Source organism: Coccinella septempunctata, chromosome 2, assembly GCF_907165205.1.
Source record: "Coccinella septempunctata chromosome 2, icCocSept1.1, whole genome shotgun sequence".
Classification (NCBI taxonomy): Eukaryota; Metazoa; Arthropoda; class Insecta; order Coleoptera; family Coccinellidae; genus Coccinella; species Coccinella septempunctata.
Genome location: NC_058190.1, coordinates 15,824,419 through 15,847,669, shown reverse-complemented (window position 1 = coordinate 15,847,669; position 23,251 = coordinate 15,824,419). Strand labels below are relative to the sequence as shown.

The window sequence follows — 23,251 nt, the reverse complement described above, 5'->3', positions numbered from 1 at the left end:
GTACGCTCACAAGGGAGAACGAGGAGCGAAATGCCTCTTGTGTTCTCTGTGGAGAGCAAGGACATCCAGCCAGCTACAAGGGATGTAGCGAATGGAAATTGGTCACTAAAAAGACCAAGAGATCGCCAAGATCGAACCAGACCAGCTCGAGGCCAACACAAAATACACCGAGGCCATCCCCAAACTCTTCGGAAGTGAAGAAACCCCAGGAAACTGCAACCGAAGCAGTCAAAGAGACGAAGAAACCAGAGAAAAAGACGGAAAAGGCAAAAACCGTCAAAAAAGCCGAAACCAGAAAAGGAATTTCTGGAATCACTGAGGAACTGGATAAGTTCACGAAAAACCTCCTCAGCACGATGATGCAGAATCTGGAGAAAGAGATTGAGAAGAAGATGCAGCAAATTATTAAGAATATTTAATGGCTGACACGACGATAAAGAACAATCTCATAATCGTCTCTTGGAACGTCGAAGGATTGAGAGCCCGCAGATCAGAATTCGAAGAACTGATTGAAGAGAAGAGACCGGATGTCATAGCTCTTCAAGAAACGAGACTTAACCCCAACGTTCGGATAGCATTTCCCAATTACGATATTTACAGAAATGATAGACCTAACAGCACAGGTGGCGTTGCTATACTGGCTAGAAAGAATATGGATCACCATTTCGACCAAATATTCAATGGACAAGAAGTAGAAGCAATATCGATTATTGTGAATACTAATCGAGGGCAAGTGAAGATTATTTCAACTTATAAATCACCGGATAAGGACATGCTGGAAGAGGATCTAAAAATGCTACTAGAAGGAAGACACCCGAAAATCATAATTGGTGATCTTAACTGCAAATCGCAGGAATGGAACAGTAGGGTGGAAAATACAAACGGGAGAAGACTGAAGATTTATGCTGAAAAACTTAATGGAGTTGTGATAGGACCTGATATACCGACCTACATACCAAGAGTATGTAGAAACTGAAGAAATCAGCATTGATACAATAGAAGACGGAACTTCAGACCACAATCCCATAGAATTCATAGTGGGACATGGCCCAAGAAACGAAGAAGAGACACAAACCAAGGAACGCACAGACTGGGAGAAATATAAGAATTTACTTCAGGAGAAAATCAGGGAAATTCCCCAAATAAACACCCAGGATGAATTAGATGAAGCAGTTGAAAAATTGGAAAATCATATAAAAGAAGCCTATGAAGAAAGCACCAAGAGAATAAGGAAACCAATTCCGAAACATTCACATGGAGATACGCCAAGGGATATAAAGGAACTTATAAAAAAGAACAGAAGACTCAGGAAAATCTACAGAACAACAAAAAGAGAAGAAGACAAGAAGAAACTGAATAAGCATAGTCAGATATTGAAAAATGCTTTAACAGAACTGCGTAATAACAGATGGCACCAGAGATTAAGGGAACTGAATACAATAGATCACTCGGCTTGGAAAATGCAAAAACGCTTACGACGAGAACAGACAGTTATACCTCCACTGCATGGAGCAAAGGGAATGGTATATACGAGACTTGAAAAAGCCGAAGCACTTGCCGACACAATTGAGAGAGAAGCCAGAATAAATTACAGAAATGATGATGACAATGAAGATCTAGAAGAAGAAGTGGAGGCAAACGAAGAACTGATGATGGAACCACCGGAAACCGAAATCATTCCAAAACCGGCTTCACCAACAGAAATCAAAGAGATCATAATGATACTGAAAAACCGGAAATCACCGGGAGAAGATAGGATAACGAATTATATGTTGAAGAAATTGCCTAGAAAAGGAATAGCAGCCTTGACGAATATAACAAACGGAGTGATGAGGACCGAATACTACCCAAAGAGATGGAAAACTGCAGAAATGATAGTTTTCAACAAGCCTGGAAAGGAACGGAAATTTCCTCAAAATTATAGACCAATCAGCCTACTATCAGCACTAGGAAAAGTCGTCGAGAGGGTTATCGCCAAAAGGCTGAATGAGGAAACAGAAATGTTGAAGATAATCCCACCCGAACAATTTGGATTTCGACGAGAACACTCGACTGAACTCCAATTACTACGGCTCATAGAATACGTCACCGAAGGAATGCAGACCAAACAGGCCACAGGATTAGTTCTGATGGATATCGAGAGAGCTTTTGATAGAGTATGGCACGAAGGCCTAATCTACAAGATGAAAAGAGCAGGATATTCGACCAAGCTATGCAAGATTATAAGGAATTATCTGAGGAATAGAAACTTTTATGTGAAGATAGATGGAGCAACCTCTCAAACCAGACAATTGGAAGCGGGAGTGCCTCAAGGATCGGTACTTGGACCTCTGCTTTACGTAATATACGTTTATGATATCCCGAAGAATGCTAGGAATATGCTCACCTTGTACGCAGATGACACAGGAATAGCGTTCAGACATCGACGCCCAGAGATCATACACCGGAGACTGCAGGAAGCCATAGATGAATTACTCAAATGGTGCATCAAATGGAAAATCCAAATCAATGGAAGAAAGACTCAAGCAATATTACTGCAAAAGAGAAGATTGAGGATGGAAGAAAACCTTGAAGTTGATGGACAAGAGGTTGAATGGAAAAATGAAGCAACATACCTAGGAGTGACGCTTGACAGAGGACTTACATGGAAAAACCACATCAAATGTGCTGTTGATAAAACAAAAGCCGCAATGAGTAAACTTTATCCACTCATAGGCAGAAGAAGTCATATGAATAAGAACATCAAGTTGACGATGATTAAAACTATTGCGCGACCACAACTCACATATGGATCGGCGGCATGGGGCTTCGCAGCCAAGACCCACATCAAGAGAATACAGGCCACTGAGAATAAACTCCTTAGAATGGCGATGGACGTACCCTGGTTTGTTAGGAACAAACAAATCTACAAGGACTTGGAATGGGAACCAGTTACAGAATTTATGAAGAGAAAGGCGGAAAGGATATTCGACAAAGCCAAACAACATCCAAATGAGGAACTACGAAGATTAGTCGACTACGATCCAACAGAAGAAGCTAGAAGGTCAAGAACCTACCACCGAAGACCGAGAGATCAGTTAAGGATTTAAATGTAACCAAAGAAGAGCTTAACCTATAAAAGCTATAGGCAGCATACAACTATCAACACGACTATGATCGTGTGAGAGTCCAGAAACCATAAGAGTCAACTGGTTAATAGGCAAAATGCCCGGAACCTATGAAGAAGCAGTTAAGGGTTTTTAGTGGGTCTCGAGCTCAGAGAGTGAGAATCCCCACACTGTTCCCCCTCAGCAGAGGGTGTGTTCGTCTGTTTGCAGATTTTCCCCCTGCTACACCAAAAAAAAAAAAAAAAAAAAAAAAAAAAAAAAAAAAAAAAAAAAAAAAAAAAAAAAAAAATATAATCAAACTAGGCAAAGATAAAAAATTCCCTCAAAACTACAAGCCGATAAGTTTATTGTCCGCCCTACGAAAAGTAGTAGAAAGGGTAATCGCTAGGAGGCTTACAGAAGAAACTGAAAATCTGAATCTCATTCCAACAGAGCAATTCGGATTCAGAAGAGATCACTCAACAGAACAGCAATTACTGAGACTCACAGAATACATAACAGAAGGATTCCAAAATAAACAAGCAACTGGTCTTGTACTACTAGATGTCGACAGAGCATTCGACAGAGTATGGCATGAAGGATTGATTTACAAAATGAGATATGCTGGATATTCAATCAAACTGTGCAAGTTGATTAGGAATTATTTGAGGAACAGAAGATTCTACGTGAAAGTGGAAGGGGAAAACTCCACAACCAGATATATGGAAGCAGGGGTGCCTCAAGGGTCAGTACTTGGGCCGTTACTGTATAACATATACAGGGTGTCCGGGGAGTAACTGTACGTACTCATACTAGAGATAGAGTTGGACTAGCTGATTACAGATTGACTATAAAAAATTAATTTCTCGATTTCCCTAGAAAGCTACAGGGTGATTTTCCAACTTAATGGAAATACTTAGACCATCATAAAATCCAAACTTATTGACGGATATTATTGAAACTTGGGAGGTAATTGACACATGCTAAGGTCAAGTCAGAAAGATATCAATTATTCCATTATTCCAGGGCCGGACTCATTAATCTTCATTTAAAGTGTTCAGGGTAAAAAAAACACTTTGTATTTCGAATTACAAATAATTGATTCGCTTTTTAGAAAGAAGCTGAATTATGCTTCAATTTTTGGTACCGCTAAAAGTTGTCACATCAACAATTATTTTTTTATGAATTTCTTAATTTGGATAAAGTTCGAAAATTGTAATTTATTTACCTGAACAGGACTTAGTCATCATGTGCGGGTCGAAAATAAATAATAAATTTTCTTAAAGGAGTCACTGAAGGTCAAGAAGACTATAATAATTTGTTGATATACTGGGTGGCCACCCCATACGCGTATTTCACTTTGAGGGTGTAAATGAAGGTATTTAAAAAAAAAATGGTGATGTGTACCTATAGGGTATACAGAAGCATATTTCAAAATTATTTTTATGTATACCGGGTGTTTGACAACAATGATATAGACCAAAGTTACACTTCTTCCAGTCAAGAGAACAGCTGATGAAAAGAATAATCAACTGTTGCGATATTTTAAGAAATAATGGCGATATGATTCGGAAGGCTGTGTCCAATTTGAAAATTCGGCAAGAGAAATGTATACAAGCTAATTGTTTTCATTTCGAACCACTTTTGAAATATCGTTGACTCAGCAATTCATTCGTTCCTATTTTTATTTTTATTAGGTACTCCTTACTGTATTTTAGTTTTTTTCATTTGTTACTGTTTCGTTGAAGTTGAAGTGCTTATTAAAGCTCTGAACTTTTTTGTAAATTTTCTACTGATACTTTTGCATTTTATATTCAAACATGACATTTTCAGTTCTCTTCATGGTAAAAAATTCAATTTTTCGAACTTTATCCAAATTCGAAAATTCATAAAAAAATAATTGTTGATGTGACAACTTTGAGTGATACCAAGAATTGAAGCATAATTTAGCTTCTTCCTAATAAACGAATCAATTATTTGTAATTCGAAATACAAAGTGTTTTTTTTACCCTGAACAGTTTAAATGAGTATTAATTAGTCCGGCCCTGGAATAATGAAATGATTGATATCTTTCTGACTTGACCGTAGCATGTGTCAATAACCTCCCAAGTTTCAATAATATCCGTCAATAAGTTTGGATTTTATGATGGTCTAAGTATTTCCATTAAGTTGGAAAATCACCCTGTAGCTGTCTAGGGAAATCGAGAAATTAATTTTTTATAGTCAATCCGTAACCAGCTAGTCCAACTCTATCTCTGGTATGAGTTATGTACAGTAATTCCCCGGACACCCTATATTCACGATATACCAAAATCTTCAGGGAGATTGAGAACTACAACAAATCTAGAGGTAGATGGAGAAGTAATCGAATGGAAAAACGAAGCGAAATATTTAGGTATCACTCTAGACAAAGGTCTAACTTGGAGAAGCCATATCAAACAAGCCGTTGACAAAACCAAGGCAGCGATGAATATGCTCTACCCGCTGATAGGTAGAAAGAGCCACATGTCAAATGAGACAAAATTGAAAATAATCAAAGCCGTTGCTAGACCGCAACTGACTTATGGATCAGGTGCTTGGGGATTCGCGGCAAAGAGCCATATACAAAGAATTCAGGCAACAGGAAACAAGCTACTACGATGTGCCATGAATGCGCCTTGGTTTGTCAGGAACAAACAGATATATCGAGATTTGAAGTGGGAAATCATCACCGAATTTATGAAGAGGAAATCTGAAAAGTTATTCGAAACAGCGAAGGAACATCCAAACGAAGAACTCAGGAGACTAGTGGACTACGATCCGGAGGAAGACAGAGGAAGAATGAGAATTTACAAAAGGAGACCGCGAGATCAATTGATAATAGATTAAAATGAGAACGGAAACTTATTAAAACTATACTAACAAGAGATATCCGAAATGGACGAACATGAAAACCCTAACACGACAATGTGCAAGAAGAAATTAACCTTTTTTTTTTTTTTTTTGGTGTAGCAGGGGGAAAATCTGCAAGACAGACGAACCACCCTCATCTCCTGAGGGGGAACAGTGTGGGGTTTCTCACTCTCCTGAGCTCGAGACCCACTAAAAACCCTACTGCTTCTTGAATTTTGGTTCCGGGCATTTGCCTATAAACCGTTCATCTCTTGGTCGGTTTTCTTCTCGCACACTATCGTGCTGGGATTTATGTGTTTATCCTCTATTGGATTAACACTTTATTGAATTTTTCAATAAGTTGTTATTTTAATCTCTTTTTAATTGATCTCTTGGTCTCCTTCGGTAAATTCGCATTCTCCTTTTGTCTTCCTCTGGGTCGTAGTCCACTAGTCTCCTGAGTTCTTGATTCGGATGGTTTTTCGCTGTTTCGAATAATTTCTCTGCTTTTTCTGTTCATGAATTCCGTTATGGTTTCCCATTTCAGGTCCTTATAAATCTGTCTATTCCTGACAAACCAAGGTGCATCTATTGCACATCGTAGCAGCTTGTTTTCAGTGGCCTGAATTCTTTTGATATGGCTCTTTGCCGCGAAACCCCAGGCAACTGATCCATAAGTCAGTTGAGGCCTAGCAACGGCTTTGATTATCTTCAATTTTGTCTCTTTCGACATGTGGCTTCTTCTTCCTATCAGAGGATAGAGTCTATTCATCGCTGCTTTCGTTTTGTCGATTGCTTGTTTGATATGACTTTTCCAAGTAAGTCCTTTGTCAAGTGTTATTCCTAAATATTTGGCTTCATTTTTCCAGTCGATTTCTTCGCCGTCAACATCCAGTTTCGTTGTGGGTCGCAGTCTTCTCTTCTGTAGTAATATTGCTTGGCTCTTTTGTCCATTGAGCTTGATTTTCCACTTTATGCACCAGTCATTTGTTTCGTCAATCGACTCTTGTAGAACTCGTTCTATTATTTCAGGATTTCGGTGTCGAGTTGCTATGCCTGTGTCGTCAGCATATAACGTTAGCATGGTTCTTGGATTTTTCGGAATATCGTGGATGTATATGTTGTACAGAAGTGGCCCAAGTACTGATCCTTGGGGTACTCCAGCCTCTATATCTCTTGTTGAGGAGCATTCTCCTCCCACTTTCACGTAAAATCTTCTATTTTTGAGATAATTCCGTATCAACTTGCATATTTTGATCGAATATCCAGCACATCTCATCTTATATATTAATCCTTCATGCCATACTCTGTCGAATGCTCTGGCGACGTCTAGTAAAACAAGACCTGTAGCTTGCTTATTTTGGAATCCCTCTGTTATGTACTCTGTGAGCCTTAATAATTGTTGTTCTGTTGAATGCTCTCTTCTGAATCCGAACTGTTCTGGTGGAATTAGTTTCAGATTTTCGGTTTCCTCATTTAGCCTCGTGGCGATAATTCTTTCTACTACTTTTCCTAAAGCCGACAGTAGACTTATCGGTCTGTAGTTTTGTGGAAACTTCTTCTCTTTGAATGGTTTATTGAATACTATGACTTCTGCTGTTTTCCATTTTTCTGGGTAGTGTTCTGTCCTCATAATTCCATTCGCGATATTAGTTAGAGCGGCTATACCTTTTCTAGGTAATTTCTTTAACATAACATTCGTTATTTTATCGCTTCCGGGAGCTTTCCTCTTCTTCAAACTTCTAGTTATTTCCCTGATTTCATTTGGCGATGTTGGCTTGTCTATTTCAGCAGTTGCTGGTAATTCATCCATTTCTTCATCATTTTCTTCAACCAGTTCTTCCAAATCTTCATTATCGTCGTCTATCCTGTAATTTATTCTCGATTCTCGTTCGATCGAGTCCGCCAATGCATCTGCCTTATCAGTATTGGTATAAGCCATTCCCCTTTCTCCGTGTAGGGGTGGAATTTTAGTCTTTTCTCCTCGTAGGCTTTTTTGCATTCTCCATGCAGAATGATCGATTGTATTCAGTTCTTGAACCCTTTTGTTCCATCTGCTTGTTCTTAGATCTTTCAGGGCATTTTTCAGAACTTGGCTATGTAGGTTGAGGTTCCTTCTATTTAGATCATTTTTGTTCATCCTATATATTCTTCTGAGTCTTCGATTTTCTTGTATAAGATCTTTTACTTCTTTAGGCGTATCGCCATGCGGATGACTTGGAGCTGGTCTCTTCACTCTTCTCGTGCTTTTTTCGTAAGCTTTCAATATTATCTCTTCCAGTTTATCAACCGCACATTCCAGATCGTCTGGAGTGTTTATTGTTGGAATTTCTGTTATTTCCGATTGTATTAAATGGCTGTATTTAGTCCAATTGGTATATTCTCTCATTTCCAGCAGTTTTTCTCTTGGTTCTTCTCCAATTGTCAATTCCACGGGATTGTGGTTTGAGGTTCCATCTTCCAAAGTTTCAATCGAGAATTCTTGAGTTATATTTTTCAATATCGCGATATCTATTACATCTGGTATTCCTCTTCCAAAAGCAAGATATGTCGGTAGCTCTGGTCCAATAACTATGGCATTTTGTTTTTCGGCGAAATCCTTGAGTTTTTTGCCATTTCTATTCTCTGTTATGCTATTCCATAATGGGGATTTACAGTTGAAATCTCCGATGGAGATTTTCGGGTTTGATCCTTCCAACATGTTGTTTATCTCTTCTTCCAATAGATTGTTTTGTGGTGGCTTATACGCCGAGGTTATTTCGACTCTTTGCCGATTTAATTCGGCAACAATCGTCACTTTTTCTGTTTTTCCTTGTGTTTCGTCGGATCTACTTTTAAAGTAGTGTTTCAGATCTGTTCTCACCAATATTGCTACTCCTCCTCCGGTGTTTGTAATTCTGTCACATCTATATGTTTCATAATTCATGAAATTCAGTCTTCTGTTCCGGTTTATTCTTGTTTCCTGTAGGGCTATAATATCAGGTTGTCGTTCTGATATTATTTGTTCTATCTCGGCTTTCCGAGTGTTGATCCCGTTTATGTTCCACGAGATTATCTTGAGGGATTTCTTCCTAATATCCGTAAGGTCCATTAATTCAGTTTACTGAATAATGTTTGGAGTTTTTTCTCCATTTCCCTCTCAATTTTCAACATTATCTTGTTGAAAATTTTTTCCGTGAAGATATCTAAATCATCGGCTGATTCAGATATCTTTTTCTTCTCCTGTTGACTGTTCACAGCTTGTTTCATTGTAAGCTTTTTCTGTCCTTCTTTTTTCTGGACGGGTTTTGGAGTCTCCCTCTTCTTTTCCTGCTCTGTAGGTTGGATCTTCGCTACTTCCTGAATTTTTTGTTCAGAAGTTGTTGTTTTTGTTACCTTCTTTTTCTGTTCAACTGATTTTCGGGAATTTTTCTTTCTGGTCACCAACTTGAACTCGCTACATCCTTTGTAGCTAGCTGGATGGCCCTCTTCTCCACATAAGACGCATGTGGCATTTCTCTCTTCACCTTTTCTGGTGAGTGTGCAGTCATTGCTGCTGTGGCTTCCTGAGCACTTCACGCATCTCCACGGGAAGGAGCATTTGTTTTGTGCATGCCCGTACCTTTGGCACCTAAAGCACTGGCTTGGACTTTCAGGCCTCTTTTTATGCTCAACCACAATACAGAGGTTGTAGAGTCGCTTCACTTCGAATATTTCCTTTTTCTGGGTTTTAACCAGGTAGAGAGGTATTTGTTTCTTTGTCTTGTTCGATGTCATTCTGGACACCTCAGCGTCTGTTATTCCCTGGAATATCAGGTCGTCCTTAATCAACGCAAGATCAGCGTCGATTGGTAAATGCCTAATAACGGCATATATCTTCTTCTCCTCCTCCATTTGGTAGGTAAAAAATTCTTTACCATGCTGCTCGAAGAATGTAGTGATTTTTCTAAAATCATCTACGGTTGACGCGATGATTTTTATACCGTCTTTAACTGTAGTTGCACGGTTGTGATTTATCCTTTTGGTGTAGAGAGCTTTAGATATCTCTACCCAATCTGAGGTGCCCATCATCGTGATGGGTGGAATTTTATCTCTTTTAGGCACTTCCGTTGCCTTCTCGACAGTCTCCTCATCAGAAGAGGAGCTTTCTTTTCGCGCGCGTTTAGTTGGGGGCGCGTTTGGGGCCTTCGCGACCTGCGTTGAATCATTTTTCCTTGTTTCGGGTTGTGAAACAATTCCATTAAGGGAATTATTTTTGGAACCCGCTACCGGCTTTGTGATTGCGGCGTAAGTGGGAGATTTCGTCATATTATTGCGGGTCATTTCCTCCCTCAAGAGGCGCATCTCACCGACCAACTGTGACACAGTTTCAGTCAGTTTGACTATTTGAGCTTTCAACTGCCCATTTTCTTCTCTGAGCTTTACAAGCTCCTCGTGTTCGCCTTCGCTGAACTCTTCAGCATCGGTCGCTTCCATGTAGGAGCCCTCATTATCTGAGGTTTCCTACATGGTTTTATAATCAAAAATCTCAAAATATCAAATAATTTGAAAATAATAAAATATTCAGGAATCTTCACTAAAATAGTCTGAAACTATGGTATAAAGCCGAATGTTTTATACGCTATGATAAAAATCAGAAAAGAGATACGAAAAATAAGCTCACCTGATGTTTTCTGCAGTAGCAACGAGAAAATAAAAAAATTCTCTGGACACTTAGGATGAACACCAACTTTGAAAATTTTAACGAATTAAAATTCCGATAACAAATATAGAACCTACACAACTTCACAGACGGAATCAAATATTCCGTAGCTTGGTTAGTGGGCACTTTCACCTCCGCTTTCTCTTTTACGGCACTGTGACACTTCGACTTTCTCGTCCGCTTTCTCTTTTATAGCACTAGGAGCACTGTAGCACGTCTTCTCCTGTCAAGCGAATGACTCGGAATAAGAAATTAACCGATCAAGGGGTAAATGGTTTATAGGCAAATGCCCGGAACCAATAAAAAGCAGGTTAGGTTTAGTGGGTCGTGAACTCGGAAGCGTGAGTAACCCCACAGTGTTCCCAAGAAATAGGTTCCTCTGGGCGAGAGATAGAGCCCCGTGTTTTCACGGTCGCAGATTCCGCCTGCTATAAAAAAAAAGGGATTCTTATGAGAAAAATGTTGAAAACGGGGAAGGTCACAATTTTTTAATACTTCTGTTGGGGAGGGTCCTTTCAAAAATTGTCGAAGATTAAGAAGACCACCGAATTCATCAAAACTCAATATTTTCAAATTAAAACCCATATTTGATATTATCTATTTGTGTCTATTTTACTTAAATTGTCAAGGAAGAATTTCGAAATCGGAGAAAAGAGCAATTTTTAACTGCTTAATTAGTCTATGACTTAATAGACTACTCTAACGATTTTTCAAAATCAGCCCGTTCGTTGCTGTGGGGCATACAAAGCATTTTTTGTACCGGTGTGTGTTGAAGTTTTCGATTTTTATACTTTCGCATGTAATGAAGAAATGCCAGCATTTTGTTGTATAATAAGTGTGGCAGTAGAGGTGAAAGCGACAATGTAAAGTTTTCAGAATACCCGCTTTTCGGAATTTTAAGGAAAAAACTCGAATAAACGAACTGTCCATGATTAGGAGATCTAACGTCGAGAACAAAATTTTTTCCAAAAACATTCACAAAACACAATAAAACACAACTGAAATCATTTATAAACACATGGAATTCAAGTCGAATCAATTCAGAAATTGATTTCAGATTTGATTATGGAAATTTCTGCAGAATTTGGGCGTCATCTGCCAAATGGCTGCTGTGTTCTTCTCATATTTTCTAATTAAACGATTGTCACAAAATTCTACAGAAGTCGGTACTGTATAACTAGTTCTTTTTTTTCAATTCATTTGTGTCGGTATTTTTAAAATATCAGAAAAAAATTTAGCTGCCTTAAACCCTAATGAAATCATAAGAGCAAAATGCAAAATGGACCGTCAACCAACGTCTACCCTATCTATTTTACTCTTTAACGGACGTATTTGATTTTGTTCACCTTTTCTTCATCAAATATGTATACCTTCTATACATTCATACAATCATACATGCTCATAAAGTGACAACGCGTCGAGTTTCGACAAGATTTCCGAAGGGCTTAGTGCTTAGTAATCGCGAGCACTTTAGTGCTCAGGAGCTCTTTAGTTATTACTAAGCACTAAGCCTTTCGATAAAGTGCGCGAATCACTAAGCACTAAGCACGCAATCCGCAATAAAGTGCAGAAAAAGGTAAAAGTAAAATAAAGTGGTTAGAGATCCAGAAAACTGATAGAATTTGTTCTCCTTGGAAATCGAAGAGTAAAATGGCGGCGTCTGTAGAAGAAATCATGCTGATTGAAAAACTGAAAGACATCCAAATAAATATATTGTTCAAATCAAGCGCTACGAAATTCGAAGAGCTGACCAAAGAAACTGAAAAATCTGTTTGGAAACGAAGGAATTACCAAGCACAGAAAACTGTTACAACATCATTAGACAAAATGCTTGGACAATATGTCCATCTTCTGAATTGTTCATTAAATGTACAAAAATTGTGTAGCATATTCCAAAAGGAGAGTGAAGGGCAAAAATGTAACTTACTGCAGGAGTTCTTCAATTTGAGTTTTGATAAAAATAGAGACATGAGCACGTCATACATTAGCAAGCTTAAAAATTTGAGGCGCAGATTAAAAACATTGAATCGATCAATGAAAAATGAAATGCTTTTATTAAAACTACTGTTCACACTGCCAGATAATTATGTACAAACATTTTTGTACCGTATGAGAGTCAGCACCGATAGCTGAAAGGAACTTAACTAATTTAACTGCCAGGCTTTTGTCAAAAAAACAGAGGTAAATATGGAAATGAAGAACTTCAAACCTCGGAAAGTTAATAAACTACTCTTCTGTACCTCACAGATTAATTTTTCAATGTCTATATCCATTTTTGATCGTGTACCTAATATAACGCTCGCGTACAGTAATTCACAACAGAATGGAGATCAAGAACCGACTAAACTGTCTTTCGTGTGCGTTGAAACAAGAGCTACATGCCCATCTGCTTCACCGACAGTGGTGTCTGGTGCAAAAATGGAGCGCGCTACGACTGTTTTGTAGGCCCGACTAAAAGTCAGTCATGTGCGTTGGTGCATTAACATACGTGTTCTGCATTTCAACCGACAAAATAGTCGCCCACCGATTGTCTTTCGTGTGCGTCAGACCAAAATTGACGAAGTTACGAAGTAAGGTAGATAAAATTTGCAATCACTGCAACAAAAATGTACCGGATAATGTCCAGTGCATCAAGTGCTGTGAGAACTTCCATCCTTCGTGTATGGCTTTAGCTGCCAATAAGAGAAATGCTCACGATGCTGTCAAGTCGCAGAAATTGGATAAAATTTCTGCTGAATACTGAGATGCAAATGGAATATATGTATATGAAAATGAAATTGAAGTATACCGAAGAACTACTAGTTGAAACGAGAAGAAATAACAAGATATTATTGCAGAATAATGGACTTCTTTTAGAAAAAATTAAGAACCTACAACAAGCAGATAAGAAAAGGATAAACAATGAAACAATTGTGACAACGCAAGAAAATACAGAAACAGCGCAGAAACTCAACCAGAATGTTATTCTGGTTGAACAAGATCAACGAGTCATGAAAACTAGTTATGGTAGGGAAAACATACGAACTAATTAAGATACTGGGAAAAATTTATCTGTGTTATCACTGAGAGCTGTCAATTTCGAAAATGAGGCTTCAGTGAAAAACGAAAATAATGAAAACAGGTTCGCGAGCATGAATGAGGATAAAAAAAAATAGCATCCGAACCAAAAAATAATGATGAATAGAAAATGGTAAATGGCAAACGAAAAAGGTTTGATAGATCGAAAAATTATAATGAGTGTGAAAACAGCAACGCTTTCTGCCAGCAACGGTTTCTTACGGGTGCACCGTAACTCATGATCCCGATTATGAAAATAATTCAGTGCGTTCTGTGATTTCGTAAATTCGGTGACTATATAATGAATAATGGACAATAATGTCTGAAATTCGAGTGTCAGGCCGTAGGAACGACACAAATTGACATAGTAACATAGTCATTTTTCAAAGTTGAGTTGAAGGTGGCTCGATAAAATTCAAAAGCGGCTTTGTCACGTAACGGGATTTGCTTTTATATGTTATATGTGATACAAACAATTGATAATTATGAATGGAATCGATTGTCGGGCCGTAGGAACGCCAGAAATGAAGTTTGAAAATTTCCACAGGTGACATAAGGATATGTCGATAAAAAGCAAAAACGGCTTTGTCACGTAACGGGATTTGCTTTTATATGTTATATGTGATACAAACAATTGATAATTATGAATGGAATCGATTGTCGGGCCGTAGGAACGCTAGAAATGAACTTTGAAAATTTCCACAGGTGACATAAGGAAATGTCGACAAAAAGCAAAAACGGTTTGTCGCGTAACGGGATTTGCTTTTATATGTTGTATGTGATACAAACAATTGATAATTATGAATGGAATCGATTGTCGGGCCGTAGGAACGATAGAAATGAATTTTGAAAATTTCCACAGGTGACATAAGGGTATGTCGATAAAATGCAAAAACGGCTTTGTCACATAATGGTACTACTTTGAATATGTTAAATATCATTGAAACAATTGATAATTATGAATGGAATCGATTGTCGGGCCGTAGGAACGCCAGAAATGAAGTTTGAAAATTTCCACAGGTGACATAAGGGTATGTCGATAAAAAGCAAAAACAGCTTTGTCACGTAACGGGATTTGCTTTTATATGTTATATGTGATACAAGCAATTGATAATTATGAATGGAATCGATTGTCGGGCCGTAGGAACGCTAGAAATGAACTTTGAAAATTTCCACAGGTGACATAAAGGTATGTCGATAAAATGCAAAAACGGCTTTGTCACGTAACGGGATTTGCTTTTATATGTTATATGTGATACAAACAATTGATAATTATGAATGGAATCGATTGTCGGGCCGTAGGAACGCTAGAAATGAACTTTGAAATTTTCCACAGGTGACATAAAGGTATGTCGATAAAATGCAAAAACGGCTTTGTCACGTAACGGGATTTGCTTTTATATGTTATATGTTATACAAACAATTGATAATTATGAATGGAATCGATTGTCGGGCCGTAGGAACGCTAGAAATGAACTCATTATGTCTAAATGAATACATTGCCTGAAAATTTCAAAAATAAACCAAGACGCTTACAAAAAACAATATTTGGAAAGTTTCTGATTTATAAAGCTTATTATAGTGTAGGGGATTTCTTACCTGAGAGAAATTTAGAAGATTTGTGTTGATTTGTATTCAATCAATATATCATTTCATTATATTCAATGTTAAATATTTAAGTTTGACACGATCTGGTACTTTGATCAAATAAAAATTTATCTATCTACCTATTATTCTTGTGGAAATTCAGAACATTCAGCAAAGAGTTGTCGAGTGCAGAACAGGCAGACAGATGAGCCGAATATGCAAGAAAAACAAGGGGAAAAATTGTTTTTCAGAAACAAAGGGGGAATTTTCCAGTTCAAAAAAGAGCAGCTATGGGGCCTGACAGATTGGCATTCTAGACACATGCAACTCAGAAGAAAAGTGAATATTTCATAGTGATTCTGGATGGAACAGTCACATGAAAAAGAATAAAAAATCTTAAAGCATTTTGAAGATGGAGAAAGCGATATTTTGTTGGCTAAGGAGAATGGAAAAATGAAAGCCCAAGGCAAAGGCCAAATAATGAATGACAACTGCATCAGAAAAAGTTTGAATACATTTGTTGCTCATTTTAACCTGCTCTACATGATGAACAAGAAAAGAATATAGGTTTCCATTTGAAAAAATTAAATTTTGATTGAACTTTCATTTAAATTTTCAACTTTAATTTTTGGAGACCCAGTATATCATGCAGATTGCTAAAAATAGAGATGTAACGTCTGATCCAATATCCAATATCCAATTGTTGACAAGAGCTGGGCAACATTTGGTTTTGATGCATTCATTAGAAAACTAGCATCAGCTATTTTAGTGAGCACCTACACCTGTCGAAATTTCAGAAAAAGTCGAAAATCTCAGAATCGGTGATATGTAGAGCCATGATTGTCATACCAAAGTCACCTTAAAATTTTTGAATTCCTGTATATACAGGATGTTCCATTTAAAATAAGACAGTTGATACCAACAGGGAAAAAAAGAGCACCCTGGATTAAGGTGAGTTATAAAAAATAAAAGTTCAATCGATTACAGACAAGTGTTGTATTTAACGTTTTCTTCTAGCTCCTTTAGTTTCCATAATACGGTATAGGGACTCTTTTAACTCAGACACTCTTTACAGCCTTTCCATGGCCAGGTTCGTTTGTGACATACAATAAACTTTTGTAAACGCAAGATACAAAATCTATGGTGCGAGAAATTTTAATAAAAGAGTATGTGATGTGTTATGTGCTTTTTATCGTCAAAATTGGGCGAAATAGTATTTTTTCTTCTTTTCGAACACTGCGGAAAGCTTTAATGACATTCTCCCTCTATATAACTTGCGTTCAAAATATTCAAAAAAATTAGTCGTCAAGTAGGCATGGAATTTTTAACGTCGATATTTCGTGTCTGAACGTAATTCTTAGCTTTTGCTGTACTATTTTCCAGGTGAACTGTCAAATTAGAAGCTAGCATTTTGGATTGTTGAATTATAATCACCAGGAAATTATAAAGATGGTTTTTACGGACGTGTGAAAAGCATTCATTATTGAATCCTACTTCAAAAATGGGGGAAAAATAGAAGGAGAGTGGAAATATTTTTTAATTTTGCTGAAAGAAGCAATCTTTCGAAAGTACTCTTTTGCGATGCGTTGACGGAACAGGTATGTTAAAGCAAAAATAAGTAGTGGTTGACCAAAGAAGAAAACCTCAGAGTTATTCAGCAATAAAAAAAATATGATGACAAAAGACGGAAGCTCTACGAACCTCTGTTCGGATTTTATCTCAATTGGCTGGAGTACCGTCAAGTGGGGTAACTTCGGACGAAATATAAAGTTTTCGTCCGAATACAAAAAAGTGAAATGTGAAAAAATATTGAAAAAATTAATAAAGATTCTTCGGTATGTTCTTCAAACATATTTCGTATGAAAAATAGTCAAAATAAAGGTTAGTATTTTTGTAATTTAGATAGGAATATAGTGTCCGAAATTCCCCGCACAGGTGGGGTAAATTCGGACAGCATCTAAATTGCTCGTAAATTGAACTAACTTGGTGTGTTTAATGAATTCGAACACCAGAACTACTGAAATAAGCATATTTTACAGGTTTTTAATGGAAATTTTGAATAAAAACACGATTGGGTATTTCTAAAATACGTTCATATTCCAGATAATACAAATTCGGCTTATTTCAACATCAAACAGACATAAAACAGAAGAAATGATTTTAAAACTTGTGAGTAAGTATAAGAAACTTGTCAGAAATATGCATATGAAGATTCGTAACTTTGAAAATGTATTTATTTATTCTTAAATTTTTGGGTTCTTCCAAAACCTGAATAACTTGTTTTTTTTGCAATAATTTTTTTATCTTCGATAGTCGGATACACAAAGTATGTTCCTATCTTCAAGCTCATCAAAATATTTATTTATCATGTCATGATTAACTGCCGCTCTCGCCCTCTTCATGTTATCAGATAATCTAACTGAAATCTCTTTTTCATCCATTCCTTCCCAGGATTATTTCCATTCTTTAAACCTTTTATCGCTGCTTCCTTTATCTTCCATAAATATATGGACTAATATCTGTCATATGAAGAGGAAACCCACTTTCTGACAGTTTTTTAATCCCTTCAATCAAGAGTCTTTCTTCTTCATTGCTCAAAGCTTTAGGTCGCCCTGGATCACTAGTGCGTCTATCATTAATTTTGTAAGAAATCGTAGATTTTGGCACACCATATTTTTCGGCCGCTTTCCGTATACTCAACTTGCGTCTTTTAATGTCGCTAAATGTCTAATGTCTAATGTCTAACGTCGCTAAATCAACATTTTCGGCTTTATAAACTTATATGGCCCACCTCCCAATTCTTTTTTGTAGGTTCTGACTATTTTGTAGATGTCCGAATTTACCCTACAAAAGAACCATTTTTTATAAAAATCTATATATCATTATCGGCAAGAGAAGTATTAACGTCACATTTGGCCAGAACGTAGTTTATACCTCAGTTTTTTAGAACGGCAATTGCTTATTTTAATCTATTTCATGAGTGCTGTAGGTTTGTAAACTAGTACAAACCTACAAACTAGTAACTATACAAGTTATAAATGGTGATTTGCATGAATGTTTAATTTTTATTCATTATTAAACTCTCGAGAAATAAACACTACCACTACAACGGATTTTCACTTTAATTTGAAGTTTGTATTACAGTGAACATAATTACATGTATACACATGTTCGGCTACTCATTATTTGATGGTACTTCCGCGAATTGTCCGAAATTACCCGTACTGTCCGAAGTTACCCCACTTTATCGGTATCTGTTAACATATTTTATTCCACACGATTTTGAATGAAAGCCATCAGTTTGTTTTCATAAAGATGACATGTTATCAGAAAATTGAAAAGATTGATTACCTAACCTTGTAGCATGCAAAAAAATTGTTCGGTATGCACCTGTCAATGGCAAAATCTATTTTCTTTTATGGAATTTTAACAGTAGAACATTATGGATGAGGAGAAAGCATCGTGCCTTTTTATAGCTAAATTGAATTTTGATATTGTCCAATATTTATTTTCACTTAATTCAGTTCGTTAGTTTATAGTCCTGGATTTTCAGTAACGACCAAATCAATTCAATATTTATAGAGAATTAATAAACACATTGAGTATTAAACCCAAATACTCAATGATATTACTGAAATAATGAAAACCTCTTTAGAAAAAAAAACATAATACCACGATCCGTTCAAGATTCATGTCTCTTACGTATGAAAATAGTGGAGATCGGTTGAAATTTCCACCAAGAATTTTTCTAACTGCGTCAGATTGTTTGGATTCTTGTGATCTGACTCAATGGAAGAAATGCTTTTCGCACTTTGGGGGAAATTAAATTTTCCTTGAAAGTGCCCTTCCACATTCCATACAAAATTAGGATGTAGGTTAATGTCATCATTTTTTAAATTTTGGGAAGATGAAGTAATTCAAGAGAGACGTACGTTCAGACACCGAATATGAATGTTTAAAATTCCGAAGCCTATTTGTCGACGAATTTTTTTGACCGCACGATATTATATTCATCAGTTTTCAAGTGAATGTTGATCTATGGAAAACATCCGTGTCGTAACGTCAAAAATTTTCTTGTCCGAGCTGTTTTCTTCCGGGATGTATTTCCGAATATAAATCTATAAAATCTATACAATTTTTATTCGCACGAATATAACATTCGAACATATATTTCTCATAATTATGTATCATTTCTCAAAGTATTACAATCATTATTGATACCTAGTAAGTAACAAACTTCTGCAGAATGCCACTAGTTCCTATTCACAAACTGCTGGAAATGTTTGAGTTTCAGTTTCGTTAGCTGTAGCTTCAGAGACATATCTAGAAATCTCTGTGCACCTAAACATCATCGGTTAAAACATGGAGAGTAACTAAACGCCTCCGCCGTACTAAAAATTTGTCTCCAAAAACGGGGAAAACAGAAGTCGCTTCCATCGTTATAGTCGAACGAATATAAGGTGGGGATTTTAACGTCAATTTGAAATGAACTTCTTTCATTTTATTTTAGGTTATGTGTCATCGTAGTTTTTCTGATGATTTTTCAAATACGTTTCTTCAAATCTATAATAAATATGAATTTTCTGATTTATATGCAATAAAATATTAAATCCAATTCACATTTTAAAAGGAAATAAGCTTTCAACTTCATTCAATCATAATAAATGACGTCATTAATGGAATTCAAAAGAAATCACTGATCAATAAAATTGTACCTATACGTATGTTTATCATTGTTAATTGAAAACTGGATATAGATATAATAGTTAATATTAATAATTGGTAATTTTCAAAATTGTGTACATTTACACTGAGGAGTAGAACACATACAGATAACAAAAGGTAGCAATCTCAGATTTTTCCCTTATTAGAGTATATTCTGTTTCCAATACTCAACTGAGAACCGTTATGCTCAGATTATATATTATGTTATGCCAACAAAACTCTTCAGAACTGTCTACTTCTGAACCATGTTGTTTTATTGATTAGATATTTTTATTCAGAAGAGTCCACTTTTCATGAGAGATGACAATTTCGATTACGTTAATAATGAATCCCTCATCTTTTTTGATAACTTCATAGCAAAAGTGCTCTTGACACACAACTTAATTCGGAGTCGATTCTCAAAAATGCAGTCTGAGATATTATCTTACTTTCGCGCAAGTTTCAACATTTCATCATGATCATATGTTGTTGTCTTATCAAAAATTGAAAATAATAATATTCTAATAATCATCAGTCACCAAGACAGATCACTCTGCCAACTTCAACTAGTTTAAATCAAAATTTCGTTCCCCCGTGATCGCCAGCGCGGCTATTGGCAAAAACATGAACTACCTATTGGTACACATTCTAAGGGACGAAAAAATCTGTGGTCTGAAAGCAGCAATCATTCTCTTTTTCTCTATACTCTCTATGGAGAGACCTATGGGTTAAATTATGGAGAATAGGAGAATTGGAGAATAGAGAAAAGGAGAACGATCGCTGATGCTTGCAGACCATCTTTTATCCCTCAAATCATGTACCAGTAGAGAATTAATTTTTTATTCAATAGATGTGATAGTGTCGCTCCAAGGAAATAAATTTCAAACTAGTTGAAGTTGGTTGAATTTTCCGGTGGTGGTGGCAGGTTATATGATTATTCACAAATCCATTTTTTTATGCAAATGGTCAATTATTGTAACGTCCGTGGGTGTGGTTCACTCATCGAACGGAGGAAGAGACTTCTAAACAATTCATGCCAGATCTTTCAATTATACATTCCTGCTATACTATCTCGTATATTATATTGTTAGATTTCTACATAAAATATATAATACCTATATAATATTGATGACTTATGGGATTATTTAATTCCATAAATTTATCTTCTGATACATTACATTCTTTTCAGAGTAAATTTTTCAGATGAAAATGGGAACAAACCTCGTTACAAATACCGACTCATAATGAATTTGACCGATATTGAAAGCAGAGCCTTCTCGATCGAGTGAAAAATCTGAACCTGACACCTTCTCCTCTTCTGTACCTAAAGTGTTCTCCCTTAACTATTTATGTGATCATGAAGGTTTGGCCATTATTATTATTAATTTGTATGTACTTACTTCATGCAATAAAAAATTCTAGACATGAAATATCCATTTGTTGAATTTAGTGATTTCTTGGGGATTTCATCTATTTCTTGATTTTTATGAATGAAACTGATGCATTTTCGTCCATAAATTTCTCTAACATCGTAAATATTGAATTCGATAACATCGACATCTACAGAACTCTTTGCAGCAACGCTTGCGATTGAGAATGTTTGCGCAAGATATCGCACAAATTATGAAAATTATTTCTTGATTTTTATGAATGAAACTGATGATGATACTGATGCTTTAAAATATTTTTCATAGTATTTGATCGCATATAAATCGGAGAATTAACAAAAAGCACACTGGTAATTTGTACATTTGTAAGATAAATCATCAAAATTCCTATATGTATTCCAATGAAAACCAGAAATTTTTTCAGTTAATATAAATTCTCACTTGCAAGAAAAAATATTCATCAATTGAACCTTCAATTGAGTACTGTTGAGGACTACCTAATCTCATAACATAATATACATATTTTCGATGAATTTATTAGCATGTTTCTATTTACCGACTTTGCCATCATAGGTTAAATAAAAGTCGGAAGTTAATTATTGTGATAACTCCCTTCTTTTTCGGTATTTGCATTGTCGTCCATAAATTTCCCCAACATCCCCAACAAACATTCCCCAACAATATTCAATTCGATAACATCGACATCTACAGAACTCTTTGCATCAGCAACGCTTGCGGTTGAGAATGTTTGCGCAAGACGACATCGCACAAATTATGAAAATTGTTCGAAGACATTATCAACATCTCCACCTCCACAACTGGCGTCACGTGCTAGGTTATAAAAATTTCATTTCATAATATATTCATGCAGTAGTTCGAAGTCATCTTTCGATCTAGAAGCTAGAAATGCTCAGAGCTGGTTTCTTCTGTTTACCTTATCACGACTTGTTTGACGTACATGCTGCAAAAGCCGGTAACTATATATACACTTTGAACATTTACATAACTATCCTCAAAAACTGCACTCAAAAATCTGCAAACTCGCACAAACCCATTGAAATATCATATCAATTGTCCGGCTCGCGAATACTCATTCTAAGAGCAGTTTTATCCAAAATAATTCCAAACAAGTAATCCAATTATTAAAAGTCTACGACATGTCAAGAAGTTTCGGTGATCTCAAACTGCTTTCGTTTCGAGTTCGTGTGAATATTCGTATCTCGTGCGAGAGTCCACATGCGCTAGAGCCGCCAAAGCGTTTAAACCGAACGAGAAGCAGGAACGAACTAACGACTAGATTACCATGCTTTGGATTTGTTGATGTGGTCAATTGAATTAGGAGTCCTTTATCGAATATCGAATCGATAGAACGTAACGTGTTCATCGAACGTCTGTATACTTTTCAGCCTGGAAATATTAAGTTTCAATATCAAGACGAAAAACTTCATGCATATGTAATATTCTTCTTTCCAGAAAAATTATTTTAATGGCTATTACTGTCTGTCTCGAAAATGTGACAAAACCAAGGTTATCATGGATTAGGATAACTTGTATATTTACTGGGGAAAAAAATTTAAAAAAATGCATTTTGCACGAAAGAACATTTCTCTGGAAAAAAGTAGTTTGAAGATAAAATCTGTCTGCTTGTAAAATTATTTCAGAAAGTGTGGAACTGAGGTCGACATTCTAGTTCAACTTGAGAAAAAAAATTTCCCTAACAATTGGTCAGCGGAATCCTGTAAATCAGTTGGTGGTGTTGGAAAGCATTAAAGTTTATTTCCTGAAGTGAAAACAAATCCCTCAAAGAAATAACGTTGAACACTTATTGCGATAAAATGTTGACTTAATCGATAGGAAATTCCTTTTTTTTATTCATT

At 36.3% G+C, this 23,251-nt stretch overlaps 1 protein-coding gene across 1 annotated transcript in view; it reads right to left on the bottom strand.

Moving 5' to 3' along the window:
* LOC123306524 (thrombospondin type-1 domain-containing protein 4-like) overlaps positions 1–22,830 on the bottom strand; it is a 728,470-nt gene extending 705,640 nt beyond the window's left edge. Inside the window, exon 1 of the mRNA XM_044888570.1 lies at positions 22,309–22,830. Coding sequence (XP_044744505.1) covers positions 22,309–22,334 — 26 coding nt within the window. The 5' untranslated portion in view covers positions 22,335–22,830. The remainder of the gene's footprint in view (positions 1–22,308) is intronic.
* Between the last annotated feature and the right edge of the window lie 421 nt (positions 22,831–23,251).